A 16347-nucleotide genomic window follows, 5' to 3' on the forward strand; every position below is an offset into this window, starting at 1 on the left:
GCTATTATTTTTCTTAGACCTCCCGATTGAGCATGACTTCGCGTCCATTGATCTCATGGATGATGAAAAGTCACCAGAGATTCGTCTGATTGAAGACGTAATATTTAGCACTCTATGGGAGGCAACCCATATTAGTGTTGTGATATTAGTAGTTTTGCTATTTTTCTGTCATTTTCTTTGCTCATGAGCATGAATGTTAGATCATATATGCATTGTATTGTGTGCATTTTTTATGAGTTATATACATTGAGACAGGTGGAATCTCTGCAAATCCAATACATGCAACATCAGGTAAGATTACATAGTGTAGATTAGGTGACTTCTACTACTTTCCTCCAATTTATGTTGTTCTCATGTGCATTCATATAGTTTCATGCAAACATGGGGGAGTGCCACTGTGGACAGTGTCATTCAAGCATAGGGGAGGGTGTAGTTTGCACACCCAAATCTGTTTCTGTCTTTGTACATGCACACTGATGAAAACTCATAAAAAATGAGCTTTTAAGAAATGAGTTTGATCTTGTATGAATGCTTTACATAATCTAATATTTTTAGAGAATTTTTTAGCCCCACGAAAAAAAATTTGACACTAATATAGATAAATGTGGTTATGTGGATTTCAAAGAAATGACAATAGATGCATGTTAGAGTTTATTTTGAATCACAAGTATGAATATGCACATGTTATTTTTTAAAAACTAAGCAAATGAACAACATTAAAAGTAAAAGCATAGGTTATAAGAACAACATTGAAATGACGATCTAGAGCTTGCTTGTTGCTCTTAGATTTGTCGGAAGCAAGACGTCGATCGACCAGCTGTAGAACAATTCTATGACAACTTTAGTAAGGCATCGATGTGTCCTTTGAGAAACCGATATGCAAACTCTATGGTGAAGATGCAAGGATAGAAGATGAAAGTGAGATCCTCTTAAGAAATTAAAAAATATCTCAAGAAGCCGAATCCTCTTCAAGAGAACGATCTCCTAATGTAGGAGCAAAAAACAATTCAATTTCATTCCACAAATTCCAAATTACATGATGCTCAAACTTTGCAAAACTCAACTATTTATAGTGTTGACTTCTTGAAGTGGCGCCAAGCTCGAGCAACCCACACTTCAAAACCCATGGCGGATGACCCTATTCCATTGTCTGACAACGTGCCACCCGTGAAACAATTCTGGTTGCTGTCACACATGTGCTATAAACATGCACCACTGCCCTGCCAACTACACTCCTAGTGCACCCACGCTGCCCGTGCGGTGGCTGCTCTGCCCTACACTAATGCCGACTCTGCTGCGGTTCCTCTGCCATGCGCTTCGACTAGTCTCGCCTGCCTCGGTGGTTGGACTTTCAGTCGGGTCTGCATCACATGTGTGCACGACATGTTGTCTTTGTGCTGTTGCAAAGAGATGCCATAGTAGTTCGCCGAACAAGAGGGAGGTTCTCCAAGTAGATGCAATTAAGGAGACTCCATCATTTAGAGTGCTTACCAACGGTGGAGCACTCAAACACGGTTGATAGAAGAACTTTGAAAGCACGAACCACATTACAATCAACCCGATTTTGTAAACCTCATTTGGTGAAGGGGGAAAGAAGAAAGCCCCTAGACCTCCTGCAACTGCTGACCGTTCCCGCGTGCATGGCACACGCGGTGCGACAATCGTTCCCACGTGCGTTGCACGGGGCACATTGTGCCTAGAACGATGCTGCAATAACTGCTCATGCGCATTGCAGGGGCGCGTGCGGCATGGCAATGCCGCGTTGCAGAGGTGCATGCGGCGCACATGAAGCAACTGCTGCCACACATTTTAAGCGAGCACATGGTGCCTTAGTGTGGCGGCACACACAATAAACACACGCTGCTGTCTGAACAACATAGGCCGCGTGCGGGGCTGTCTGAAACATGGGGGCTGTCTGAAGGGCGCACAGCCTGTGCGCCTGTCTGAGGTCAGAATGGGCAGCACACAGGCTGCTGCACACATGGGCTGATAGCGGCTCATGAGTGGCGAGGGGTCCAAATACGCTGCAACAAAGGAAGGGGCTGCAACTGGTCCGAGGGGAGCGTGATGGCGTCCGCGGGTGGGTTGAGATGGGCAGACGCATCAAAGGTAAACTTGTGACACAATTAGCCTTGGGTAAAGTTTTCTACACGCGAACATGACATAATGCAAAGTATGAGTACTATAGAATAAGGGGATACAACCATTGAGTTTTGATTCCACCGGTGGGTGGGAAAACATTGTCTCATATGCTTTTTTTTTTTGAAAGGCAAGCTGGGGTTAGGCAGACCATCACCAGTTATTATTCAACGTACCACCGGGTTTTAAACCTGCAACGTCCCATCAACAAGGAGACGTTCACTGACAGCTCCTACCAACCATGCGCAGCCCCCGTTGGTATTCTCTCATATGCTTGTTGGAAAGGAACCTTACAAACTTGGAACTTGAAACCCTTCAAACCGTAAAGTTGAAGATGTGCTCAATAAATGAGATCCAAAACTAACGTGTTCTTGTTAACCCTTGGTTTTCAGATGTTGATGTGCAAGTGTAAGCAAAGGTGCAGGAGTTGGTCATGAACCAAAGCCATAATATTCATCAAGAGGATCGATTGAAGTTGTTATGTAAGTTGCAGAAGACATGACTCAACACCTGCTACATAATTGTCAATGTTTGGAGGAAAACTATTCACCTGTTTGGCCAAGAGAAGATTCCTAGGTTGCAGTTGGACATGAAGCTTCATGCTCATTCAAAGATAAATGCATATAGACCAAGTATGGTAAGAGCGACCCTCCAAATTATCGTGTGCAAGATCTGGGCGGGGAAGTTTGAAATAGAAACTTAGTTGAGCAGGGAATCAGATATTGTGGCTGACACGTTAAACTAAGATAGATTTCATGCCATGAGAATCTGCCAAGGCTTTCAACATTTCACAAAATGGAGATGGCTATATGAAAGGAGAGGGGTTCCACCGGACGAAGGATGGACCAAAGTTGATCTATACAGTTTGTCATGATAAATGGCATGGGCTTTTAATTTAAGGGATCAGAAAGGTGGCTTCGAAACTCCCTCAAGCCAAGCCTGCCACAGTCAAGAGATTTGGACAAGGCGAGTTCCTTGAATGGATGATATTTGGTGCTATTGAAGGCATCAAAGTATTGAGCTGGAAATCATAAGTTCAAGCTTTATTGACTTAATTTTATAGCATAAACAGCATGGTTTGTTTGTTAAGAATCAAACCTTGGATTTAGTGATTTTGATCTAAAAGTATGATGTTTTGAATTGTAAAATATAAGAGCATTGTGGGCTGTTGATTTTTGAAGTCCTCAAAAAACTTACATGTTACAATCACGTCATTCAAAACTCATTTTTTTTATTAAAAAAGCCCTTCCTTGCAGGTCTCATTTACAAAAAAAAAATAAAAAAAATATCAGAAATAGTTTTGTACCTTAAACCCTTGTATCAACCCACAAAAACAAGTCCATGAATAAGGTTTGACTTGCTTAAAAATCAATCATAAGCGGTAGAAGAGAAGGGGGGATCAAGTATCTGGATGCTCAGCTCTACTCGAACCCAAATATCTGTCTGTCAATCGGTCAGGTTTGTGTCAGATGCTCACCTCTACTCGAACCCAAATATCTGGATGTGAAATGAAAATGCTGACCCGCATATTTTGCTGGAGTGTGTATCAGGTCAGAGCTTTGTTGCCTTTAACCGTATCCCAAATACCATGGATGGACTCTGAATCTTCTAGATGGGTCCCACGTTTTTCTTTCAGAACCATTGATGCCCTAGATGAACGGCTGATAAGTAGTTCATATGTGATGCCACTCATCTGGATGAACGGCATTAGGGCGAGCTTTGATGGATTACCGTCAGAGAACGATCTGATATGTCTGGATATCTGACTGGACCTAGCCGACACGTGTACACTCAGTATGCATTTTTATGTGAGAATATATGGTCCTAAATACATTTTTAAAATTGTACTGGTAGAGTTTGGGATTCCATGTCTTCAGGGCCCCCACATAATCTGAACTCGAACCCAATTTTGAAATCGATTTATTATTATTTGGGCAGTTTAGGGTTAAATCGTTGACAGTGTTTTAATCTTGCATACTAAATATTTAACATTGTTTGGCTAAGGAGTCAACGGCCTTAATGCTATCACAATACTCTCTGAAAACTAAAACAAAAAATGTCATCCAATAAAAAGCGGAGGTAAAGTCGGAGCCCCCCAGCTTTCGTATCTCTAAGAGCGCGCTCTCAGAGTCTCTATAGCCTTCAAAAATACCAAAAACCGAAAAGAAGCACATGCCTTAGGGTCAAAGCAAAGCAAAACAGCGAGAGGGTGTGAGTCCCCAACCCAAACAACGTGCGCAAGTGCGATGAACCAAGAGTCCGGTACGAGACAAGGTTCGTGGTAGACACACACATCAGACGATGATGACACGTATCAAAACTTTCAATAAAATACATTTTAATATCAAGAAATATGTGTTAATCGATTAAAATATTGAAAAAATTGCTTGTCTTATTCCTCAAAAAAAAAAAAAAAAATCAACGAGCTCGCGTCACGAATTGTGTGTCATGCATCGGGTCGTACCCGTATCTTGGTGACAGGCGAAACGGTTAAAAAGGGTCGTACCCAGCCATGGCGGTCAGAGAGAGAGAGAGATTGTGTGTGTGTGTGTCTCTCCCCGGTGTGTTTTCGTCGCCCTTGCGCAAAAGAGCCCTCCCCCCCTCTCTCTGTCCGCCATGGCCGCCGCCGACAGTAGCAATGCCGCCGAAAGTCGCCAGCAACTGTCCCTTCAGCCTCCGCAACCCATGCCCAAAGGTGGCCTCTTCTCTCTCTCTCTCTGCGGTGTGGGTTACGTTTCCCGCTGCCCTTCCCTTCTCCTACTCCTATCGCTTCCAATTCTTTTCGTTTTTCTTTTTCTTTTATTCCCCTCGGTTTCTTTGGAGCGGATTCCCTACTTCTCCTGATGCTTGAACAGGAGTAGAGGGCTCTTTCTCTCTCGGAATCCTGTTCAGTGGTTCTCGGCGTTACTTTCAACCTTTCGGGTAGTTCGTCTTCTACACCCCTCATCCTCTTCTTCTCAGGACAAAATTTCCATCTTTATTGCGGTTTGGATTTGTTTATTTATTTTTTTCCTTCCTTCGTTACTTTTTTCTTATACTTTCTAACACTTTTAGATGGAGTTTTCGGTTATTCTGACCAATCATCATGGGTGTTAACTGTCCTTTTAGGCATGTTTACCTCTTTGCTTATAATGTTTAAATTGCAAGCTTCGATACTGTTTCATTTTGGACACTTCCAATTTCTTCTTCTTGACAATTGAAAAGTTATAAATGTTTGGACAATGAACACACGGCGGAATCTTGTTTTCTAGTTTTTATTTGACATTACAAGAAAGGGTTTTCTCAGGTAGCTATTAAAAATTCACACTGAAAGAACTAGAGGGGATATGTTGCAACAACACATACAGACATGCTCTCTCTCTCTCTCTCTCACACACACACACAAAATATTGGATGATCTAGTTGTAAGTTACTTGCCTGTGATAACTAACAAACTAAACTTTTGCTAACTTGGATTGTTTATGAAAACATTGCAAAACGTCAAGTTTCTAATCCTTTTTACTACTGGCTTTTAATTTTAAGGGCAGTGTGCAAAGCTATTCAAGTATACATGGAGAACTTATTCAAGTTTTATATGGTAACTTTGCAGATAATCCAGGGTCTGAGAATTCCGTTCCTCTTTCACCACAATGGTTTCTCTCCAAGCCTGGGGAGAACATGTTAGGCATAGCATCGGGGGTGAGTGAAAAATTAGGTTTATCTGCAGTTATCATGTGGTTATGGTGCTTTATCATATGCTTATCATAGTTAAAAGATTGTTGGTCTTCTAGTGGTGACATGCTTAATACTCGACCAGGGGTCTGACAAATCTGACCAACTATTCTGACCTGGATACTGGTTCATTTTCTTGATTCTCTCCACTTCCTTTTGTATTGATGCATTGGCGTTTAATAGGACTCTAATACGAGCATTTATCCTAGCTGCACCGGCCGCATGGATGTTCCAAAAAGAACACCAGGGAATGGTGAAGAGCCTCATGATGTTGAAAAGAGAAGGGGTGTCTGGCGGACACCTCTGAATGACATGGAATCTGGACGCCTTGATCGATGGCGAGATGAACAAAGAGATAATAACTCCACTATTCGCAAGGATCGTAGGAAGGATGGTGACCCTCGCAAGCTTGAAAGATGGGCTGAGAATTCAGCTAATAGAAACATTAGAGAAACGGGGAGGCTTCCATCAGAGCGTTGGGGTGATACAGGTAGCAGAGACACTATGTACGAGCAACATCGTGAGAGAAAATGGAACACACGTTGGGGGCCAGATGATAAGGAATCAGGTAGTTGGCGTGACAAGTGGTCAGATAGTGGCAGAGATGTTGAGGGTTCTCGCGATAAAGGAATGCCCATCATAAGTGGTCATGGAAAGGAAGCTGATAAGGATTTGGACCAGTATTCACGTTCATGGCATGCTTCACAAAACCGAGGGAGGGGCGAACCTTCTCATCATCCTACACTCACTCCAACCAAGCAGGTTCCAATGTTTGGATCTGGTAGGGGCCAGGGAGACAATGTTCCTTTTAGTTTTGGTGCTGGTCGAGGAAGGGTTTACCAGGGTGCAAGTAATACCTCTTTACCTGGCATTGTTGCACAGGAGAAGAATGAGGTTGTCCATGGGGATGCTTTTTCTCTGAAGTACACAAGAACTAGATTGCTTGATATATACAGGATGATGGATGTGAAAACATATAAAAAACCAGATGGGGCAGAAGTTTCTGGTCTCACACACTTTGAACCTCTGGAGCCTCTTGCTTTTTCTTCTCCTACTCCTGAAGAAGAGGTAGTTTATTTTACCAAGTTTATCATATTCTAGCTGATATTTATTTAATTCCTTCATTTGGCAGTCAATTTTAAATGGAATAGAGAAAGGAAACATAACAAGTAGTGGCGTACCTCCAGTCTCGAAGGATGGTTCTGTTGGGAGGCACTCTATGGATGCACAGTCTAGGAGAACCAGAATTGGTACTTCACTTTTTTATGATACTTTGAACATGGCAGAGGTGCCATTTAGTTGATTGTTGAAGTTGTTTATGATTTGTGTTTTGGCAGGAAGCAGGGAGGATCTTCCTGCAGCCCTTGAAGATTATAGAGAGGAAACCACTGGCAACTTGAAGGGAAACCATATGAATTACCCTGAGATCCACATTATGGAAAGGAACATGCATTCATATGGGGGTGACTGCAAATCTGATTCAACTCAGAGCCGCCATTCTTTCCAGAACAATAAATTTAGCGTGGAAGGTGTTGTAGTTATTGAATGCATTTTGGATGTTGTTCTAGCTAATTGTTTTTTCAAAATTTTAAACTGCTTTTTATGTGCTTTGAAGTTAAAGTACATGATGTCACGAAATGGTGCGAAACCCAAGACATTCCAAATCGTAATCCAAATGCCAAATCGAAATGCATTTGAATACTAACAAGATACAAACTAATACAAATTTTGTGAATAAATGATTTAATTCATAATGAACAATGAAATACATAAAAACCTCACTACAAAATGCACTGAAGAACACTCACAAATATCTAGATCTATCTGTCACTCTCTCAAAACTTACTCATGCACACACTCACTTGTTTATAGAGAAGAAGGTAGAGAAGAGAGAAAAGGGGAGCACCTTTTTTAGCTGTTGAAGAGGGTCCAACGACTAGAAATCTAGCTGTTGTACCCTTTCCACCAGCTAGAAACAGTCAACCTTAGTTGACTTAGTCAACCTTAGTTGACTTAGTCAACCTTAGTTGACTTAGTCAACCTAAGTTGACTATAGTATATATATTATATATACAACTATATGTATATATTATATATTATATATATGTATATAAATACATACGTATTTATATACATACATACATACATATATATATATATATGTATGTATGTATGTATATAAATACATACGTATTTATATACATACATACATACATATATATATATATACATAAAAAAATACATCCATCTTAACACCCCCTCAAACTTACTGCGACCCACTATAAGTTTGAAATTACAAAATAAGAAACCCATTATAAAAAATGTATTCATATACTTCATCATGTTCTTCCATTTGGTGCCTCTTCAAGGGGTGCTCAATCATATGCTTCATTACATAAAAGATCTTCAATATCATCAATTCTTGATATTCTCAAAATGCCTTTAGAACAATCCATACCGCCAATATTTGAAGAACCTATAAAGAGAGCTAAACAAGATCAATCTAACAAGAAATAACTTTACTTATATACTATGTCACAGGGACTCAGCCAACCACAACCCACAATGAGAACATTCAGTTGCTATAACAATAGATGGGTATGCGGTTGTATCGGTCAACGCAGCCACGCAAGGCGCAACTCATACAGCTGAAGGCTTCACTTGCCAGCGTGGGATTTCTTGTACAGGGCATGCGGCCAGCGCATGATGCACATCAGCGCATTGCCACTTCAGCAGGCTGACAGCAGGGCCTAACAACCTGTCCAAATGCGCAAGTCAGTTGCGCCACTTTAGCCGGCCAAGTTCAGTGCATGGGCGCCTATGTGCCACTTCAACAAGGCATATTCAATGTATGGGAGCCTTGTGCGCATTGGACCACTAGAGGCAGTTGAGATAAAACAACTGGTGGTTTTGCTTAAGCTAGTTTATGGTTTTGTAGTGGCCTATAAATAGGCACCATTGTCATTCAATTTGTATCTTTTGAAATATTGAATAGAATTTTGGGACTTCGGTCTTTGGGAAGAGAGTTTCTCTCTTTGGTGCCTTAAGGCATTCAGATCTCCTAATCGAGGATTTTTCGGGACTTATGCTGAGCATATTTCCTTGGACCAATTTTGATTAGTTTCAAGCTAATTGAGTTGGAATTCGAGTTGGATCAAGTGTTTCAAGCCTAGATCTAATTCATCGCACATTCGGCGATTTGCGGATTATCTTCTACACCACGTTGAAGTGAAGATGTCAAGAGCGCAACTCTCATTCCGAACAATCGGTGAGTGCTCGACTTCTCACAACTTTGTTTATGCTTGATTCAACACGATCGTTCACTACTTGCTATCTTTATTGTGCTACGCCTTTCCGGACGATCAACTTCGGCTATCGCACACGAGGAACACTTTTGCCGCAACAAGAGGCCTTTCTCAATCATTCCCAGGCGTAGGGAGGCTTATCGGTCAGAGATCTTCTACCGCCAGGAGCTGTGAAGGCTGATCGCCTTCAACAACTTGTGCCGCAGCCATGGAGGATTTCCATACGCCCAGGATCGTGTTGATCCTTTGTGTTTGACGCATTCTGCCTGTGCGTTAGAACATCTGTGCTGCGCACTTAGTTGCACACTTATCCACGTAGCCTAGCCGCTTCACCGCATCTCCGCAACGCTCACTCAACATCACTTGCCACTCCAACGATGAGCAGCGCCCGATCACCATACGCTTCACGCGCTATGCATTCCGCGCAACACCAGAGCGTCACCTTCACCCGTAGCGAACGCGCACTGCTTATTGCGCCGCACAGGCCGCAACGCTCGCTCATCACACCATGTGCTACCTCCCTACCCGTGCACCGCAGCTTCGCGGCCTCATCTGCACGCTCACTTCAACTGTGCGCCTTGTTAAAATGTATCATTCAATCTTTGTAATCTTATATATATTTTATATATATATATAAAGGATGATACATATACATATATGGTATATATGCATATGTATCTTCCTAATTATATATATAAAATATATATTTCTCTATTATTAGGCATCGGGGTAGTTTAGTCATTTCCCCTTTTTACGCATATTCCATTTGGAATGTGTTTGTAATTTTATTTTTCTTTTTCTTTTTTTGTTTTATTCTTTTTTGTGGTTTGCGCCACCTAGGGAGGCTCTCCAAAGAGTCGTTGGGGAGCCCCCAACGGTCACAAATGTGACCGTTGGGGGCTCCCAACGACTCCTTTGGGAGCCCCCTATGTGGCTCCTCTCTTGTGTTATAAATAGGGGTCTCCCCCTTGTACTTCATTAACTCCATTGGAGGAGCTTTTGCTCCATGTAATGGGTGTTACACCCTTCCTCTCTTCAATAATATTAACTTATGCCTTATAGGCATTTTTGCCCCTTTGTGGGTTTATGTGTTAGCACATTATGTGTTTGTGTTTTCTCCTTTAGTGGGTATATTCGCACTTCATGTGCATGTGTATTGGTTCATTATTGAACCTAATATATTCAAAGTTGTTTCCTTACATGGTATCAGAGCAAGGTTGGGATCGAGTTGCTCTTTGTTGCATTGGGAAGCGCGCTATTCAATAAATTTTAAAGAAGAATGGTGAAGTTCTCGTTTCTCTCTTTTGCTTCTTAAAATTATTTGGTATGCATTATATTTCTTTAAGTATTATGCATTATGAAGAATTAGATATGTTTTTGCATATGTGTTTCTCTCTTTTGCTTCTCAAAAATATTTGGTATGCATTATATTTCTTTAAGTATTGAGCATTATAAAGAATGAGATATGTTTTTTTTTTTGCATATGTGTTCTCCATGTCATCATGAGTTTGGATTCTTAACAATTCCATTGAACTTTTTATATTATTCTCTTTCGTATGTCTTTTCTTGAAAAATAAGTTTTTTTTAAAGAAAGTTATGTTAGAAGTAAAATGTTTGCGAGAGATGTAGCATTGCTCACATACTCTCATCATAATTATTTCATATTAAAGGTATGTGTTTACCCTCTAAAATGTCCTATATGAGGTTTTTTCATAATAACATGTGTCTTTGAAAAATGATGTTTTATTTTCCTACCTAATGAGCTATTTTTCATACGAGCAATGTTTGATTAAGAAGACATTTTTATAATTACGGTTGAATTAAGTTTTTAAAAATGATCTCATAAAATATGGTTATTCTCTTTTCATTCTTCAATTCAATTTCAAGAATATGTTTTATTATAAGATTTATGGTCTTCATTAATGTTGCATACTTATTACATATGTTTTAAATATTTCATGTTGTGTTTATTTAAAACATATTCATGCCATTGGTTATAATCTATTAAGTCATATAATATTATGAATTTTTGTTTATAGATTTATGCCATAACGCAATCCTAGTATTCTCTTTGGGGATTTTCTTCACTTTAATAAAGTTTTCCCTCTTCCTTTCGTATGTACCCTCATTTGAGAATTTTGTTTGTTGGTTCTCTCTTTGAGAGACCTTTTGATCCTTGTGAATCTTCTTATGAGTATATACTCTTTGAGAAGATTTCATGATTGTTATAAGCTTCTTTTTAATATTGGTTTTTTATGAGATTTTTTAAATATTATCATCTTTGTGAAAGCTTGAGAGTCTCAAGCATTTGCTCATTTTATAAAATCCATGCATTATTGCATGTTTGCTATTATTATGCTTTTTGCGTATTTTGTTCAAGTGTTGTGAGAGTGTCTTCGTACACTTCTTTTATAAAGTATTCATGTTTGTATGCGTATTGTCTATTCATAGACATTTTCACATGGTACTCTCTTTTCAATAAAGAGATGATATATATTGCCTTCCTTAGGGCTTGTTTTGTCCCTTAGTGGACTTGTGAGATTGTTTCTTTTATCATTATAAGTGCTTCTGCAATATCTTGTTACATGTTGTCCTAAATTTGCTCATTTAAGATTATTACCATTCTACATCTTGGTATGCATATAATTGCAATTTATAAAGGCTTGATTTGATTCTTGGATTATTCCAAATTCGTCCTCCCACATGACATTGCTTAAATATTTCATGTTGTGTTTATTAAGTCTTTTGATAATGATCATGATTGAACATAATTTCGTATTTATGCAAAATTATTATAAGGCATATTGTTGTGATTAATTATGTTGGACCTTTGAATCGACCCTTTTTGTAAAAACACATATTTGGAAAATGATTTCCCTAAGTGTTCATTGCCTTTTTATGACATTTATTTTTATCCATCACAAGTTATATGATGCATCAATCCTTTTTATATGGCCTTATTGTTATGTTAGAGATGATTGTTGAGGTGAGTTAAGGGCACCTTGTGTTATGTCATTTTAGATTGTCCAATTACCATATTAAAGATGGTTGTTGAGGTGAGTTATGGGCACCTTGGGACTCTAGAATGATTTGTTATATGATCTCTAATTATGAGTGTGTCACTCATTTTCTTTTGGCCATTGATCTTATGGATGCTCTTATTTATATATAAATGTGATGGATATATGGTGTCTTGGAACCTTAAATGTTTAAGGTATATTTAATTCAAGGGTGTTGGGGATTATTGCCCAACCTTTTATTGCTTATGAATCTTATGAGTGCATTTGCACATTTGTGATTTCGTGTTTTGTGCTTTTGTGCACAAGTGTTCCAAGTGTTCTTGGTATGTGTATGTTCTTACATTTATATCGTTCCATCAATTATAATATCTTGTTAAAGATACTTTTACATGCTTTTGTGCACAAGTGTTCCTGTTGTGCGTATGTGTACATATTTATTTTCAAAATATTGTCCAAGGTTTTATTTATATGTTTGTCATTACAAGTTTTATTGCCTCAAAAGTCTTCTCCTCTTATGCCTCTTATCTAAGTGTCATCATATGTAGACAAGACATATTATTACACCATTGTGTGTTGGTAGCCCTTTGTTGGCTTTGTTCTCTTGGTCTAGTAGCTGAACACACTTGTCTTGAGTGTTATTATATGTAGACAAGGCACGTTGATTCACACCATTGTGTGTGATTTTAGTCCATGTTGGCATTTGTGTCCTTGTTCTAGTCGCTGAGATGTATGCCCATTGTTGGCTTCTTTCACTCATTTCAAGTGCCATTTTATGTAGACAAGAGATGTATTGTGTTTTAAGCCCATGGTTGGCTTGATACTCTTGTTCTAGTAGCTGAACATACTTGGTCTTGAGTGTATTTTTACGTAGACAAGAGATGCTTTTGGTCCATGTTGGCGTGTATTCTCTTGTTTTTATCGTTGATGCACTCATTTCAAGTATTATTACATGTAGACAAGAAGTTCTTTTACATACCGTTGTGTGTGTCCTTGGCCTTTAATGACATTATTTTTATGTTCTTGATCTAGTAGCTTACACACTTGATTTGTGGGTTTTGGAGGACTAATGAGGTAGTTGCTTGTAATAGATAAATTATTGTTGAAATTTGTGAAATTTCATTCATATTTTGTCTTTTAAAAATTCAAGTGAATCATATCATTAATATGTATATTTTAAAATCAAATTGATTTTTTGGTCACCTTTCATATTTGATATGCAGAATGAGTTTTTGTAATTGCAATCATTTGAGTGAGATGTTCCTAAATGTGTAAGGTTCTCTACTCAAATAACTCTCGTTATTTTGCCTCTTAAGTGGACTTAAAACCTTTTGAACTCTTGTGTTTTATACACTCTTTTGAGCATTTCCTTCTTGAAATCGCTTTCAAAGGACTTGCTAAAATCAATAAACACTTGTCTTTCTATCTTATCGGTTCATATAATATTACTTGACTAAAGTATGATTGGAGCATGATCATTAATGACTCTTTTAGGTGTTGATTCATTTCATGATATTATATGCATATGCTCATTATGGCCTTTTGACCCTCATTCAATAAATTATGTGCAACTTACTGTCTCTTCGTAGGCTTCTTGTGGTGTCCCTTGTGGACCATTATGTTATTCCTCGTTATGAGGTTATGTTTGTCCAATGTTGGACTTTATGAATGCATTATGCATTCTTGTAATTTGTTTCCGCTCCCTATTTTACATGGTCACCAATGTTGGACCATTATGTAATTTGTTTCCTCTTCAACATGGTATATGATTATGAAAAATTGGTTTTCTAAAATCATTTTGCATACATAAGTAATTATCTTGTTCCATCAAATCCTGTGATGAATTATGCATATCTTATCTTTTTGCACCATTACTTTTGGATGAATTATATGATATGATTTTTTTAGTTAATTCATCTTATTTGGAATATTTCACTTGATTAAAGTGCAAATATATCTTTTACGTGGACCTCTTCTTGATTTGTTCCACAGGATCTTGAAGATCAGAGGAAAAGAAGTACCTTGGATAGATCATGAAAGATGCTCATCGTTAAAGACTTTGGAGGAAGACATTTGCAAATTTCAATGGCATTCGGACTGAAGGCTCTTGAAGCCTTGAGATTCTTCCTCTTGCATTCTTCAATCTTTTCGTTCCCCCACGCAAAGTTTGAGGGGGGTGTTAAAATGTATCATTCAATCTTTGTAATCTTATATATATTTTATATATATAAAGGATGATACATATACATATATGGTATATATGCAGATATATCTTCCTAATTATATATATAAAATATATATTTCTCTATTATTAGGCATAGGGGTAGTTTAGTCATTTCTCCTTTTTACTCATATTCCATTTGGAATGTGTTTGTAATTTTATTTTTATTTTTATTTTTTTCTTTTATTCTTTTTTGTGGTTTACGCCACCTAGGGAGGCTCCCCAAAGAGTCGTTGGGGGAGCCCCCAACGGTCACAAATGTGACCGTTAGGGGCTCCCAACGACTCTTTTGGGAGCCCCCTATGTGGCTCCTCTCTTGTGTTATAAATAGGGGTTTCCCTCTTCTACTTCATTAACTCCTTTGGAGGAGCTTTTGCTCCATGTTATGGGTGTTACACCCTTCCTCTCTTCAATAATATTAACTTATGCCTTATAGGCATTTTTGCCCCTTTGTGGGTTTATGTGTTAGCACATTATGTGCTTGTGTTTTCTCCTTTAGTGGGTATATTCGCACTTCATGTGCATGTGTATTGGTTCATTATTGAACCTAATATATTCAAAGTCGTTTCCTTACACGCCTTCCTCAATCACCGATGCGCCAACAAAACATCACTGGCTTGTGTAGTGCTTCTCTGCTGTGCGACAGCCTGCCCACTCCTATGCGCTATGCACCCGGCTCTTGCCAAGCTGTGTCTCTGCCATACGGGCGGAGAACCTCCCCCGGCTATAGTGTGCAACACTGTGTAAGCTGTCCTGTGAGACATCCGTGAACTGGTGAACTGTGTGGCTGATTGTAGCCAAGGCCGGTTGTGGCCTGATCTTGTGAGCTAGATTAAGAGCAACTCTTGTAACTCCTAAGCTAAGCTTGTAACCTAGCTTAAGGCTAAACGAAACCCGTCTTGAGCCTTGTAATAGTGTAGTGAAAAGTAGTGAAAGAATCACAAGTACACACTATATTAGTGGCGCCTCAAACTAGAGCGAAAAAGAAAGAGGAGCTAAAGAAGAAAGCTCTAGAAGACCAAACTTCCGCGCTAGAGGATTTTAGAGACCAAGACCAAGGTCTTTTGCCTTCTAAAATGGATCCTAAAACTAAGGTCCCACCATGCGACACCGAGTGCGGTCAACCCGACCCTAGGTGTGCGGTCAATGCACCCAAGGTCATATATGTCCAAATTTTGTACTTTAAAAAAAAGAAAAGAGCCTGATGAAATGGGCTGAGGAGGATTAGGGCAAAACATTTTTGCCCTCTCCTCTGTCTCCCGACCCCGATGTTGCGAGTCTGCGACCTGTCTCCCAACCTCGACGCCTACGATCTCCCACCGTCCGGCGACGCCTCCTCTCCATCTCCAAGGTACACATTCTCTCTCTCATTCCCTCCAATCTCTCTCTCACTCTCTCTCTCCACTCGTCTCTCAATCTGTCGGCTACCTCTCTCTCTATGTTCCCCTTTTTCATCTGTTACTGCCTCTCTCTCTCTCAACTCAATCTCTTTCATCAGCTACTTTTTACCAAATTTATGATAATTGTTTTTATTTCATTAGTGTTACGGTTGTTAATTGTTAAAACTTAAAAGTTATATATATATATATATATAATTTTATATATATACCCTCCCGCACCCAAGTTTTTTTAAAGTGCCGCATCACCGCACTTGCACCCACACCCATGTGACAACTTATATATATATATATATATATATATATTATGGAGAGAGGATGGCCAAGCACACAAACATAAAATATGTATAAAACATTTAATAAGTCAATTTAACATTTTCAAAATCATTTAAAATAAGAATTGATTTTGAATAGTCATTAACTTCAAACATGACAGTCATTGACAAATTCGACTATAGTAGAATAATATTAAGTGAGATGCAAACAATGATAAAGTTATTTTTTGAAAATCATGCACATATACATCTATCATCAAAAGGACATTAATACTAAAGAAA

The 16347-nt window shown here is 38.9% G+C and overlaps 1 protein-coding gene across 2 annotated transcripts in view; it reads left to right on the forward strand.

Moving 5' to 3' along the window:
• The first annotated feature begins 4666 nt into the window (after positions 1-4666).
• The window catches only part of LOC149838978 (protein ESSENTIAL FOR POTEXVIRUS ACCUMULATION 1-like), a 56161-nt gene continuing 44480 nt past the window's right edge, over positions 4667-16347 (forward strand). Inside the window, exons 1-5 of one of the 2 annotated variants that reach the window (XM_090006911.1) lie at positions 4667-4834; positions 5729-5817; positions 6034-6918; positions 6983-7100; positions 7188-7379. In XM_090006911.1, coding sequence (XP_089863037.1) covers positions 4756-4834; positions 5729-5817; positions 6034-6918; positions 6983-7100; positions 7188-7379 — 1363 coding nt within the window. In that variant the 5' untranslated portion in view covers positions 4667-4755. Of the gene's footprint in view, positions 4835-5728; positions 5818-6033; positions 6919-6982; positions 7101-7187; positions 7380-16347 lie in introns of those variants that run through there. The other variant, XM_090006912.1, reaches the window with a different exon arrangement.

The sequence above is a fragment of the Nuphar pumila genome, chromosome 5 (genome assembly GCF_984573655.1).
Source record: "Nuphar pumila chromosome 5, dmNupPumi1.hap1.1, whole genome shotgun sequence".
In the NCBI taxonomy this organism is placed as follows: Eukaryota; Viridiplantae; Streptophyta; class Magnoliopsida; order Nymphaeales; family Nymphaeaceae; genus Nuphar; species Nuphar pumila.